The sequence below is a fragment of the Thrips palmi genome, unplaced genomic scaffold, assembly GCF_012932325.1.
Source record: "Thrips palmi isolate BJ-2018 unplaced genomic scaffold, TpBJ-2018v1 HiC_scaffold_8, whole genome shotgun sequence".
NCBI lineage: Eukaryota > Metazoa > Arthropoda > Insecta > Thysanoptera > Thripidae > Thrips > Thrips palmi.
Window position 1 is genome coordinate 8,627,384 of NW_023144635.1, and position 13,494 is coordinate 8,640,877.

General features: G+C 67.1%; 1 protein-coding gene across 1 annotated transcript in view; it reads right to left on the minus strand.

The window, feature by feature from the left end:
• Positions 1–1,717: 1,717 nt before the first annotated feature.
• LOC117653063 (CCN family member 1) overlaps positions 1,718–13,494 on the minus strand; it is a 76,654-nt gene continuing 64,877 nt past the window's right edge. The window contains exons 6-11 of the mRNA XM_034398425.1: positions 6,040–6,131; positions 4,060–4,192; positions 3,786–3,979; positions 3,494–3,649; positions 3,110–3,256; positions 1,718–3,039 (exon numbers count right to left, since the gene is read on the minus strand). Coding sequence (XP_034254316.1) covers positions 2,725–3,039; positions 3,110–3,256; positions 3,494–3,649; positions 3,786–3,979; positions 4,060–4,192; positions 6,040–6,131 — 1,037 coding nt within the window. The 3' untranslated portion in view covers positions 1,718–2,724. The remainder of the gene's footprint in view (positions 3,040–3,109; positions 3,257–3,493; positions 3,650–3,785; positions 3,980–4,059; positions 4,193–6,039; positions 6,132–13,494) is intronic.

Here is a 13,494-nt window from a genome sequence, read left to right on the forward strand (position 1 = left end):
GGGCCGAGAAAGCCGGGAAAGTGGAGCGGCCCTTGGAAATTAATTTGGATGAGTTAAAACTGCGGGAAAGCCCTGGAGCACCGCCGTTGGCTCTTCGGTACTCTTCGGTCCTCCCTCCTCTCGGCCTCCACGCCGTCCAGCGGTCGTGGCGGGTGCGTTCGGATTGCTATCGGTAGCTGGCGGCGCCGGCGGCCGGCCGGCTGTGGCTGTGCAAGTCGTGTGTCGTGTCCGGTAATTGGACCCGCTTCGTTTCGCAGAAGGCCTGGAGCTGCTTCCGTCACGGCCCTGCGGTGTGGCCGCTGCCTTTGATGTGAGCGAGCTCGTCCTGCCGGCCTGACCACGGGACATCGGGAGGGGAGCTTCCGCCGTCTTGAAGCCCAACGTTGTTAACTTGGCGTCCACTCAATAGGCTGTCCCGCTGGTTCCGCTGGCTCGGAAAGAGGGGCCGTGCGCACTTCCGGCCCCGGCCTGCAGGTGGACGTAACTAGTCGTAACTTCCGCTGCCCCTGTTCCCCGCAGGCTGGACCGCAGGCCGGGGGACGGAAGTTGTGCACTTCCTCTTTCCCAAGCCGCGGAGTGGCCCATTCACCGACCAATCCACGCGGTGAAAACTTTGCCTTGTCGCCGTGGTTGCACGCATGACGTCATTCAAAACAGAAACGCACGCCGAGAGGACTTTCACTGAACAAAATGCTCGCGGATTTCTCTCTGGTCGAAAGTCGGGATCATTCCGTCGGCCCGATCAGCCGAAGCCAGTCCCCACCCTGCTTTATAGCGGGCTAGCCCCCCCCTCCCTCTTTCCCTTTTCACCCCGTTTCCCGATTTGGTTCGTGCTGTCGAAATCACCCCCGGCCGCGCACCACGCAACCCGCCCGGCCCTGCCCGGCGTATCTACACATCTACAGATCTCCATCTTACAACTCTTAATACTCTCCCCCCTTTTTTCACCTCGCCGCGTTCCACTTTTTTTTTCTCCCTCTCCCTTCGATTACGTTGTCCAACACGTGCTTTCCATTCCGGAAAGGAAATGGAGGTCGGGCCGGAGGGGGCTGTGCCCAGGCCGAGCCCAGGCCTTGCGCGCCAGGAAATGGATTAACCTTCCCGTCGAGGCAGTGCTGGACCACGCACTGGTTGTCCTGCCAGGAGCGAGGCCCACACAAAGGGCGGGCCAATGGACGCACGCCCGGCCCCGCACTGGGTCACCTTGGCCCCCTTGATAATCAGCCCCCCGCGGGGCCCCCGCCGCCCCCACCCCAGGGCCCCAGGGCCCCAGGGCCGCAGGGCCCCAGGCCGCGCAAACAGAAAAGACTCATCTTTTTGGTTTCGCCGCTGTGTGCTGCGTATTTTTGCCAACATTCGCGAGAGGGGTCGAGAGATGACCCCGAAGATGCCACGGCTTTTTCCTGTTTGCCGGGTAAACAGCGAAACCTTGAGTTTTTGTCCCATGCGCGGCCAGGCACGGCCAGGCACGGCCAGCACCCAGGCTGGTCCACAATTAAAGGAGTTTAATGAGGAGTGTTTCTTCTCGTGTGCTGTTGTTTGTCTGTTCGTTTGTGTTTGTTTGTTTTTTAATTTCTCTTTCATGTCCCCTTTTCCAACTAGCTCCTCTTCGCCATCACCCTTTTTTTCCGACTTGCTTTTCGCGCGAGCGCGTTTTTTCAACTTTTGAAGCAGGTTTCCTTGTGAATGGAGAGGCTATTTCAATCAAACACGATGGTGCGCTCAATGTCCTAAGATTTATTTCTGACTAGAATGCTTCAAAATTTTGTACACTGTAAATATTCTCTGATAGATCAATCTTATTATAGTAAGTTTAGTAGTTTCCTAAAAACCAGTATCACAATGTGTTATGTACAAAGACGAATACCCCAGCTTCGCTTAAGATAAAATGACACAAAACTCTTGGTCCATTATCTGATATTAAATTTTAATCCGTTGAACGCGGCGGGCGTTCTGCTTGAATCGTTACACACATATTTATTGAAGAAAGGAATGCCTACCAAAACAAAGACGCGGTGGGGCCGCTCGTCACCAAGTTAGCAAAAGTTTGTGCGTGACCTACACTGGAACAATGGTGATCGATCAAAACCCCAACAGGCACGCCGAAATCCTGCTCTTGTGTTCTTCTAAACTAGAATAGAAAAAGAAAGCTAATGCAAGCAGTAATTCCAACAGATGCATGATATGCAATTTTTCACAGAATTGTGAACATGGCCTATGAAGTTATCGGTTGTCTAGTTAAATGCTCTCAAACTGCAAGCCAAGGGAGTGAAACAGTAGCACACAATTGGAATCGGGAAAGCCTAGAAAACTCTGATGACACAACACAGGTAGGAAACAAACAGGCAAACTGAAAGATTTTGAGTAGCCTTCGCTATTTCTCTTGCCATTAAATGTCATATTTACAGCGCGTTATTCAATTAGGAAAAATACACTTAAATTTCTATCACTCACTATATTGTGAACGTTTCGACCACAAATAAAATCTTTAAAAATTTTTCTGCGTCTTTCCTTTTGCTCAAAACTGCTAACAAAACAAAGCCTAATTCAATTCAAATTATCATGGAAATATTGAAAAGTTCACGAACGACACTCAACTAGTTGCACACATAATAATCAAAATAAACACTTTTCCAGCGACCGAAGGACCGAGTCTCGCTCTTCGGCTCCACTGACACACTGACAGTCTGAGATCCTGGGTGGGCCTGCACTGCATGGCGCCATTCACGACACGGTAGTCCTGTGGACGCGGTGCAGGATGCGTATCCTGGCGATGCCCTTGGTGGTGGTCTCGGGGTGCGCGGCGCACGGGCTGCACTCGCACTTGGTGATCCACTGCACGGCGAAGGTGGCCGTGGTCTTGGCGCGCGGGTGCTTGGTGTGGTGGCGCTTGCGCGGCGGGCTGAACACGCTCCAGAGGCGGCCCTGGCTGCCCTTGGAGAAGCGGTGGCCCTCCTCGTTCTCGCCCTCCACGTCCTCCTCCTCGTCCACGTCCTGGTCCAGGTCCTGGTCGTCGTCCTCGGCCTCCTCGTCCGGGTCCTGGACACAGAAACGCCGTCAGAACGATCCTTTCGCACTGCGTTGCTCACCTTCGAACTGCGCTGCTCACCGCGTCCACGAGGTTGTCTCGCACCAGCACGGTGCTGGCGGGGTGCGGCGTGGTGACGGCGGTGTTCTCCTCCACCCACATGTCGACGCCCAGCTCGGCGACGGCCTCCGGGTCCGCCGGGGCCTCGCCGTCACACTCGAACTCCACCTGGGGGATTGAAACTAGTGAGCACGGCGCCGCAGAGGGCGATTCCGCGTCGCCTCCAACTTGGCGGCTTGGCGGCGCCACGGCAGCCGAAGCAGCCACGGCAGCCACGGCCAGACGCCGCCCGCGGAACGGGCGCAGGCAGCCTGCCGCGCACGCGTGCGGCCGGCTTGCCCACCCTGCTTCTCGCAGGCGCTATGCCCGTGCTGGCCGGGCCTGCACACTGCACCTGTACCGTACCTTGATGCTGGACGACAGCCTGGGCGCGCAGCACAGCCCGCGCTCCTGGCACGCCCCGCAGTGCTTGGGGTGGAAGCGCCGCTTGGAGAGGCAGCGGCCGAGCCGCAGGCGCACGGGCCTGGGGGCGCGCAGCGTCGCCTTGCAGTTGTGGCCCCGCTGCGGAACGGAGAACGGAGGAGCGGTTAGCCGTTAGCCACTGCCGGCTGATTCCGAACAGAGCTCTGTCGCTCCGTCTCTCTCGCGGCCCTGCAGGCCCCGCGAGTGCGAGAGAGACGGAGCATGCAGTACGTACCCGGATCTTGGCGTGCGGCGGGCGCCGCTCTTCCTGGGGCTGCACGCACGGCCGCAGCTGGCACGGCCGCGTCTGGTTCAGTGGCGCGCAGCCCGGGTTCTGGTTGGACACGCGCACGGACAGCCCCGTGCCGCACGTCCGGGAGCACGGCGACCACGCCAGCGCCAGGTGGGGGCACTGCGGGGGCCGCTCCACTGCAAAACGATACAGACAGACATTGGCAAAAGATGGACACACGGGGAAAGCCGCGAGGCTGGTAGTCGAACCCACGAACCTGCGTCGCTGTCGCACATCCACTCGCGGCAGCACTGGCCGGGCAGCTCCACGAGGCGTGGGTGCGGGCACGAGAAGCCCCGCGGCGAGATGCTCTCCTGGGGGCACAGGCTGGCGCACGCGTAGGTGCCGTTCTGGAAAGGAGGAGCAGAAGCAGGGCGTTCAGACAGGCTGCCGCTACACTTTTAATTAACAGGCCTGACCCTTTCTCCCCCGTCAAAGTATCTCCTCGCTGTTGGCCTCGCCGTCACTGCCGCCCCGCACTTCCCGTCCAAACTTTGGCCCGCCGCGCCGCCACCGCCACCACCACGCCGCCCCGACGACGCGACAGGACTGGTTTGCGGCCGCGGTGTCGGTGCATTCCTCGGGGCGCGGATTAAGATTAAAGACGTCATGTCGCTGTCATCTCGAACTAAGCCGTCCCCCACCCCCTCCGCGCCACTCAAGGCGGGGCGAATCCGCAGATCCACCCTCCCACCAGGCCGGGCCAGGCCAGGCCAGCCAAAAGCCCAAAGGCGCGCCAGCCCTGCGGCGCAGCGCGCACCGCCCCAATGGCCGCCATTTGTCTCGCTGGGCCGGATGTTTATTAGCAGGCGGGGCGGGGTGGGGTGGGGCGGGGTGGGGCGGGGCGGGGTGGGATTGAGAGGCCGCCAGAGTGATGGAGGAAAGGTCCAAAGGTCAACGCAGACCGTGTTCTCGCCTCGACTGGGAGCGCTGCGTGTGTGCGTGTGTGAGCGCGCGCAGACGCCTGCTCATGTGTGCGTGTGTGTGTGTGTGTGCGTGGCGGTGGGGGCCGTGAGCGGGACGTGATACATGGAGTAGCAACTCTGCGGGGCTTCACACACGCCACCCAGGGCAAGGCCGTTGCGGCCGTTGGCGGCGTGTTCACGTGCCGTGTCCGTGCCGTGTCCGTGGCGTGTCCGTGGCGTGTCCCTGTCCGTGCCGTGCCGTGCGGCGTGTTCAGGTCTCATCCCTCTGACATCTGGTAAACGCTGTGTTCGTCGACACGCGCGCCGCCGCCGCGCCACTGGGTCGCTTTAGAGCGGTGCTGCACGTCAGGTGGGGCGAGGGCAAGTAGTTGCACCCGCCCCGCCCAGCCCCACTCCACCCGGTTCAATTTGCCATTCACCACAGGGCACGACGGGCACCGCAGGGCCGCGACGCAGCGAGAGCCCTGCTCCAGCTCGTCTAGTACCTACCCGTCGGGGCCAATTATGTAATTACGGATCTCAGACTGGAGCGCCCTTTCCGCTGCCCGCCCCGCCCCGCCCCGCCCCGCCCCGCCTTGCCGCTGGTCCGGCCCTAATCACCCCGTGCTGCTTTGCAAATTCATCTCGGCGCGCGACCTCGTCCTCGTCTCCGACTGTATAATTCATAAACAACAAGGGTGGCTGCCGAGGAGAAAAAGAAAAACAAAAACAAGAAGAAAACGAGGCGAGGAAGACGACGGCCCATATGAATGGCGGCTGAGCAGCAGGGCCCGGCCGGAGCGGAGTGACTTTCTGGCCGGCCGAGCCAGCCGGAAGTTAAACTGCCACACATACACACACAGAGGAAGACGCGCAACGGCACTGGAGGAGAGGCACTGGAGAGGCACTGCATGCGTGACGCAGTCCAGCAGCCAGTCCGGCCTGTCCGGCCTGAGAGAGGTGCGGCGCCCCCTCCCTCCGTGCGACACGCCCCTGGACCGGCCGGCCAGGCCCGCAACGCCACTCAGCTCGCTGATGGCGGGGCGGCCGACTAAATAAAATATCAGAGGCAGAGTGGCCGACAGTTTTGTTCAGTTTGCTCTGAATCCTCCGAATCCTCGAGCTCTCTGGGGCCATTAACGAGTGTGGTGGGGAAGCTATGGCAGTGGCGTGGCAAGGGCAAGCGTGGGCGTAAGTCGCGCCGCGTCACGGTCCCAGAATAGACACGCCAGCCGCCCGGTTCCACGAATCCGACAGCCTTCTCTCTCGCACTCGGGGGCGGCGGGACTCACCTGACACGTGCATTGAGTGCGGCAGTCCAGCATGAAGGTCTCGCCATTGTCGTAGGTCTCGTTCTCCACGTAGCAGGGCCTGCCCTTGATGGCTGCAACAGACGAAGAAACCACAGGGCAGTCAGCACCTTTACAGGACTCACAGCGCGCCAAGTGCCAAGTCACACCGAAGCCGGCACGGCTGCGTCTCTGTGCGTCTACCTCGGTGTACCTGGCCCGCTCCCCTTTGGCCGACTTTGAGGCGACTCTCGCCCCGACAGCCGGGCCGCCGAGCCGCCAGGCCCCTTCCCGCGCACTCCCAGCCCCAGCCGGTCCCAAAGCCCCAGGAGGGGCCCACTTCATTGTCATGGGGGTCTTCCTGCACCCCCCCCCCCGGCCTTTAGATGTGCGCCCCTTCCCCTTCCCTGCTGGTGGTGATCGGGTGATCAGGGCTCTGATTCATGGCTCGTCACGGCCGGGCGGCACTGTCCCACACTGTACGTCCTGCCGTGGCCCCGCCAAGGCCCCGCCGCCGACGTCGCCTTCCCCGGCGTCCCGGCCCCTTTGGGCCAGCGCTGCAGGCCGAGGACGCCGAGGCCGCCCCGCGCCCCGCCCCAGGCCTGATCCCCTATTCATGATGCACCGTGCCTCGTGCCGTGGTTGGGGGCCGCCAGGGCCGCCAGGCCGCTCTCCAGGTTAAGAAGGCATTTAGGCCCTACGAGCGGCAGCCCCGCGGCAGCCCCGTCGGGACCGCCAAAGGGTTGCCGCGTCCTTGAGGGGACTCTTCAAGGAACAACTCGACGACCGTGCGCGGCGGCCCAACCCCAACCCCAACCCCAACCAACCCCAACCCAACCCTAACCCCAACGCGTCGCCGGGCAGGGCCTGGCAGGGCCCGTCCGACATGTGTACCAATTTCTCACACTCCGTCTCTCTATACGGATGGATGCGGCTCTTGGGGACCTGGGACTCCAGGCCGGAGGGCCCGGGGAGCGCCGCGCCACGCCACCTCGGGATGAAAAATACATGAAGCGACGGTCATGGCGCCACGCCGCGCCGCTGCGGCTTGCAAAGTTTCCCGGAGAACGAGACCCGAGACGCTTTGGCCACAAATATATTGATTCCGTTTCGAAAGGGGGGACGTCCTGACCAGGCTTATGCTCTTTGACGGGCGGCCCGCTGGGGACCGCCGCCTCCACTCGGGAAATTACATTGCGGGGTCGTCGCTGCAGCCGGCGGCAGTGGCAGCAGTGGCGCGGTAGCGGTGCGACTTGTCATACGAGCCATATCTGCCTCCAGTGTGTTTTGCCTCGGCGCTGCCGGAATGCGAGTGGCGGGGCGGGGCGGGGCGGGCGGGGCGGGGCGGGGCGGGGCGGGGCGGGGCGGGGCGGGGCGGGGCGCTCTGACGGCGCTGACCAGACGGCGCCCCGGTTCTTCTCATTCTCCACGACCCGGGCGGGCCGGGCCGCCCAGCGCCACCGCAACCACTTTGTCAGGCATGCCAGGCGTGTTTCTTCTTGTTCCAGAGGCCGCCCCGCCGCCCCCGGAGTCGCCCGGAGCGCGCGCCAGTCTGGCGGGGCGGCAGCGCGGTGGAGCACACAGGCCACCAGCCACCGCCTGCTCGCCAAAGTGGAAACCCCGCCGCCACGCCGCCACGCCGCCACCTAGGCTAGCCTGCGGCCGCTCCGGCCAAGCCAGTGTCGAAACGAGACGGCGAGGAGGGGCGCCGGAAATATGGCAACACACGTCCACGTAATGAAATTCGCGGGGATAAATGAAAGGAACTTGGAGGGGTGGGTGCCGCCGTGCTGCAGTGCTCCATCATTCGGCTAATAGCGGCTATAATGCCACAGGTTGGCTGGGCCACATCTAAGAGGCCGTGCCGTGCCGGGCCGCGGCGCGCGGGCCTTCCCCCCCTCCCCCTCCCCCGCCACGGCAAACTGCCACGCATTCCTCACGCTGGGGCAATTAATAACCGGCAGGCAGGCGGGCAGGGCAGGCATCGGCCGCGGCCCGCGTCGCAAAGCCTTTTCAATTAGTTGTCGCGTCTGGCGAACGGAGCCCCGGACTGCGGGCTCTGTCGTCTCTCTTTCTCTGGACTCGAGCGGCGTTGCGTTGCGGAGGGGCGCGAGAGAGAAAGGAAGCCGCCGGTCGGGCTGGAGCGTCGGCCCGTCCGGTTGCGGTCGCCATTAGCAAACGTCCAAACACGGTCTGTTGTCTCACTCGCACCCACGGCCCGGCCCGGCCCGGCGGCCTACAGTGTGGCGCACGCACCGCGTGGGCTGACAAGGCCCGCCGAGCAGGGCAGCAGGGCGCTGCACGGGTCGCTCTGTCTCACTCGCACTCACGTGACGCCCCACTCCGTCGACAGAGGCAGCGCGACGAAAGCGCTGTCCGGAATCAGACTACAGGGAGGCCGTGTCTCGACGAGCTGCAGGACCAGCATAACCGCCAGAAGATCAATAGGCCCAAGATAAGGCGGGTAAAAAAAATACGGCAGGGCGTGTCCGCGTGGGAATGGCGCAGAGGGAGAGTAGAAAAAGGAAAAGAAACTCTGCGACATTCATCCATCCAGCCAGCCAGCCTTATCTGTCGAGGAATTAAGGTGGACCTGAGCCGAGGGAGGCGACGACCTTAATTCACGTTCGTTCCTTATGAAACACGGCGACGGCCACCAAAGTGGGCAGAGGGAGAGAGACAGCGAGAGGGGGGAGGGGGCGGAGGAAAAGACTGATGGTTTGTCCGTACGAGGCGAGAGCAAACGAAATGGGGGAGGGACACGGTACAGAAAGAGGGGCTTCATGAGCCGCTCCGCTGCTGCGCCAGCGTCGCCACAGTCCGTACCGGCGGACAGACGCGGCGGCGGGGCCAGGGCGGGGCGGCGCGGCGGGCAGCGCAAGCCCCTATTTGCGGTAAACATACACAGTGTATTGACTCTCTGGCGAGGCCGAATGGTAAATACCTTCCTCCCCGCCGCCGTGCTCGCGGCTGCCGATGGCGGTACACTGCCAAGCGGCGGAGCGGCGGAACGGCACGCAGCCTCCTGGCTCGCTTGGAGGCGGGGAAGATGCGACGCGGTGCGCGGCCAATGCACTGCAGCGCACAAAGGGGGCAATCGTTCACCCCCCCCCCCACACACACACACACAGGCCGCGCCACTTCACGCCCCGCCGAGCGTGGAAGAGACTTATGAGGACCGCAAGTCAACAGGGGACCGGGGGACAGGGGCACCGCCCCGCCGGCCCAGTCTGGCCCGGCCTCGCCCGGCCCCACAGCGACCCGAAGGGCCGAAGAGGGGTCTGAGCCACTGCACACCGCGTACCCACCGCACTCGTACAAACGAAGACGCGCACACACGCTCATGCATCACACACACGCACACACACTGGCACAGAGTCGCATTCACACACCCCCATGCCGCATATGTACTCCGGGCTCGAGATTTTCCGGGCGGATGGCGGAAAAAAAATTAATTACTTTTCTTTGATGTCGCTCGCGGATATGGGAATGATGCCGGCGCGTCGTAAAAATAATAAATGCTCCGCCCTGCGCCACGCCACGCCGCACCGCGCCACATCTGTGCCGCCAGGCCCGCGGCTGTATGAATGTCCCGCACACAGATACAGCGTACAGCGGGCAGCACGCAGCGCCACGACAGACGTACACATGGCACTTCGTTTCTTTTATTAGACTCACAGTGCGGTGGCGGCGGGCTGGGAGCGTCCCGGCCTCGGTCCCGGCCGTCCCCGCGGCGCGACTGTCGGCGATATGGGCCTCCGCGGACTGCACAGTAGAGACCTAGAGACTGACGGAGAAGCGCGGGCGCCGTCGCGCGCTGGCGGCCATTTTGTCTGGCCCGGCCCAGAGGGGAGCGGGGAGGGGACAGGGAGCGGAGCGGAGAGCGGTGCGGTAAGGTGGGGCGAGGCGGAGCGCAGCAGACAACCGGAACAGTTTTTCGGCCACAGCTCGAAAACCGTTCAAGTTAGAGTGGTACAGTAAGCGAGCCGATTGTAGCTTGTACAGAGACCTACAATCGGCTCGCTTACTATACCCCTCTATCTAGAACGGTTTGGAAGCTGTGACCGAAAAACCTTCTCTAGCCGTTAAGTGCGTGCGCCGCCATTTTGTCTGGAATATGAGACAGCTCTCCGGCCGCGCGCGAGGAGTATGAGAAACTGTTGGTGCGCTTATCGGCGCCCGCGCTTCTCCGTCAGTCTCTAGGTCTCTACTGCACAGCGCGCGCCGCCCGGCACGCCGCCCGGCACGCCGCCCGGCACGCCGCCCGGCACGCCGCCCGGCACGCCGCCCGGCACGCCGCCCGGCACGCCGCCCGGCACGCCGCCCGGCACGCCGCCCGGCACGCCGCCCGGCACGCCGCCCGGCACGCCGCCCGGCACGCCGCCCGGCACGCCGCCCGGCACGCCGCCCGGCACGCCGCCCGGCACGCCGCCCGGCACGCCGCCCGGCACGCCGCCCGGCACGCCGCCCGGCACGCCGCCCGGCACGCCGCCCGGCACGCCGCCCGGCACGCCGCCCGGCACGCCGCCCGGCACGCCGCCCGGCACGCCGCCCGGCACGCCGCCCGGCACGCCGCCCGGCACGCCGCCCGGCACGCCGCCGGCACGCCGCACGCCGCCCGGCACGCCGCCCGGCACGCCGCCCGGCACGCCGCCCGGCACGCCGCCCGGCACGCCGCCGCACGCCGCCCGGCACGCCGCCCGGCACGCCGCCCGGCACGCCGCCCGGCACGCCGCCCGGCACGCCGCCCGGCACGCCGCCCGGCACGCCGCCCGGCACGCCGCCCGGCACGCCGCCCGGCACGCCGCCCGGCACGCCCGCCGCCACGCCGCCCGGCACGCCGCCCCGGCCCGCACGCCGCCCGGCACGCCGCCCGGCACGCCGCCCGGCACGCCGCCCGGCACGCCGCCCGGCACGCCGCCCGGCCGCCGCCCGGCACGCCGCCCGGCACGCCGCCCCGGCACGCCGCCCGGCACGCCGCCCGGCCACGCCGCCCGGCACGCCGCCCGGCACGCCGCCCGCCGCCACGCCGCCCGGCACGCCGCCCGGCACGCCGCCCGGCACGCCGCCCGGCACGCCGCCCGGCACGCCGCCCGGCACCCGCGCCCACGCCGCCCGGCACGCCGCCCGGCACGCCGCCCGGCACGCCGCCCGGCACGCCGCCCGGCACGCCGCCCGGCACGCCGCCCGGCACGCCGCCCGCACGCCGCCCGGCACGCCGCCCGGCACGCCGCCCGGCACGCCGCCCGGCACGCCGCCCGGCACGCCGCCCGGCACGCCGCCCGGCACGCCGCCCGGCACGCCGCCCGCACGCCGCCCGGCACGCCGCCCGGCACGCCGCCCGGCACGCGCCGGCCCGGGGACGCCGCCCGGCACGCCGCCCGGCACGCCGCCCGGCACGCCGCCCGGCACGCCGCCCGGCACGCCGCCCGGCACGCCGCCCGGCACGCCGCCCGGCACGCCGCCCGGCACGCCGCCCGGCACGCCGCCCGGCACGCCGCCCGGCACGCCGCCCGGCACGCCGCCCGGCACGCCGCCCGGCACGCCGCCCGGCACGCCGCCCGGCACGCCGCCCGGCACGCCGCCCGGCACGCCGCCCGGCACGCCGCCCGGCACGCCGCCCGGCACGCCGCCCGGCACGCCGCCCGGCACGCCGCCCGGCACGCCGCCCGGCACGCCGCCCGGCACGCCGCCCGGCACGCCGCCCGGCACGCCGCCCGGCACGCCGCCCGGCACGCCGCCCGGCACGCCGCCCGGCACGCCGCCCGGCACGCCGCCCGGCACGCCGCCCGGCACGCCGCCCGGCCCCCACGCCGCCCGGCACGCCGCCCGGCACGCCGCCCGGCACGCCGCCCGGCACCCGCCACGCCGCCCGGCACGCCGCCCGGCACGCCGCCCGGCACGCCGCCCGGCACGCCCCCCGCCGCCGCCGCACGCCGCCCGGCACGCCGCCCGGCACGCCGCCCGGCACGCCGCCCGGCACGCCGCCCGGCACGCCGCCCGGCACGCCGCCCGGCACGCCGCCCGGCACGCCGGCCCCGGGCACGCCGCCCGGCACGCCGCCCGGCACGCCGCCCGGCACGCCGCCCGGCACGCCGCCCGGCACGCCGCCCGGCACGCCGCCCGGCACGCCGCCCGGCACGCCGCCCGGCACGCCGCCCGGCACGCCGCCCGGCACGCCGCCCGGCACGCCGCCCGGCACGGCGTCTTGCTGGCCCCGGCTTTATCCCGAAATGAGGGGCTGCGGGTGACGCGGCGCGGCGCGGCCGTGGGAAAGCAAGGCCCCGGGCGGCTCGGCGGCCGACTGCCCGCTCCGCCCGCTCTGCATAAAACGCCGCTCCTCGGCCGCGCCGTCCCGGCAGTGCCGGCAGTGCCGCCCGCCCGTTCGTTTTATTCGCGTTGTTGTGTATGCGTGGACGCATCCATCCAATATGCACGAGGCCTGGACGGCCCGGACGGCCTGCCCGGCATCTCGGCGTTATTTTCGCTCCGCCGAAAAGCGCTTCATCAGCGCGGACGGCGGACGTCGGATCGGGGCTCCACTCCCAGAGGTCGATGGTCCGGGCCGTCGCGGCGACGCGGCTTTTTAATTGGCTAAGTTTGGCGGCACGGAGCCCGGCCATGGCCCGGCGGAACCGCGCTGACAGAATTGGAAAGTCTTTGAGACGTCCGGGGCGGCCAGGGCGGCCAGGTCAGGGCAGGGCCAGGTGGGGGGCCGCCTCTGCACCGACCTGGACGCGGCGGGGCGGGCGGCAAGCGCGGGGCACTGCGCTGCGCAGCTGGACCAGAGTGCAGGCTTTCAATCCCCTCCGAGAACTGCTTAGCCGAAATCGATAGCCATGCCGAAAAATTATTCATGGTAAGGTAAGAAAATGGGTCAAAAAACATCTCGCGGTTTTCATAATTCGCACTCCTCCTGCGTGTACCGCGGGCTCTTGGCAGAGTTCTCCGCGCGCCAGTTCAGTTCCAACAACAGCAACATCAGCAGCATCAACAGAGGCAGCACACGTGCGTAAGCTGCAATAGCAATATTCGTTTATATGAGCCGGAGATACAGCCCGGGGGCGCCATGCATGCAGATGAAGCGGGGCGGGGCGGGGCGGGGCGGGGCGTACCCTCAGCGACACGCCGGCCGCCCTGGGCTGCGCGCTGCGCGATATGAGTCCGCTCGCTGAGTGATACGCCGCCAGGTGGCCCCTCCGCCTCGCCCCGCCGTGCGGCAGGCCGGCAGGTCGAGCAATTAAAGTCCCCGTCAAACAGAAGCCGTCCAACAACACGACGCCGCACCTGCGAGGCGCCCTGCACCGGGGCAAGGCATTCGGCCGACGCGTGACGGTGAGCCCCTTCGGCCTAAAGTGTTTCAATTGGAGTCTGGAGCCCCCCGCCCCGGAGTGCCCCGGAGGGCCCCAGGCATATGCAAATACGATGCGCGGCTGGCTGCCACTTCGCCGGCAAGCA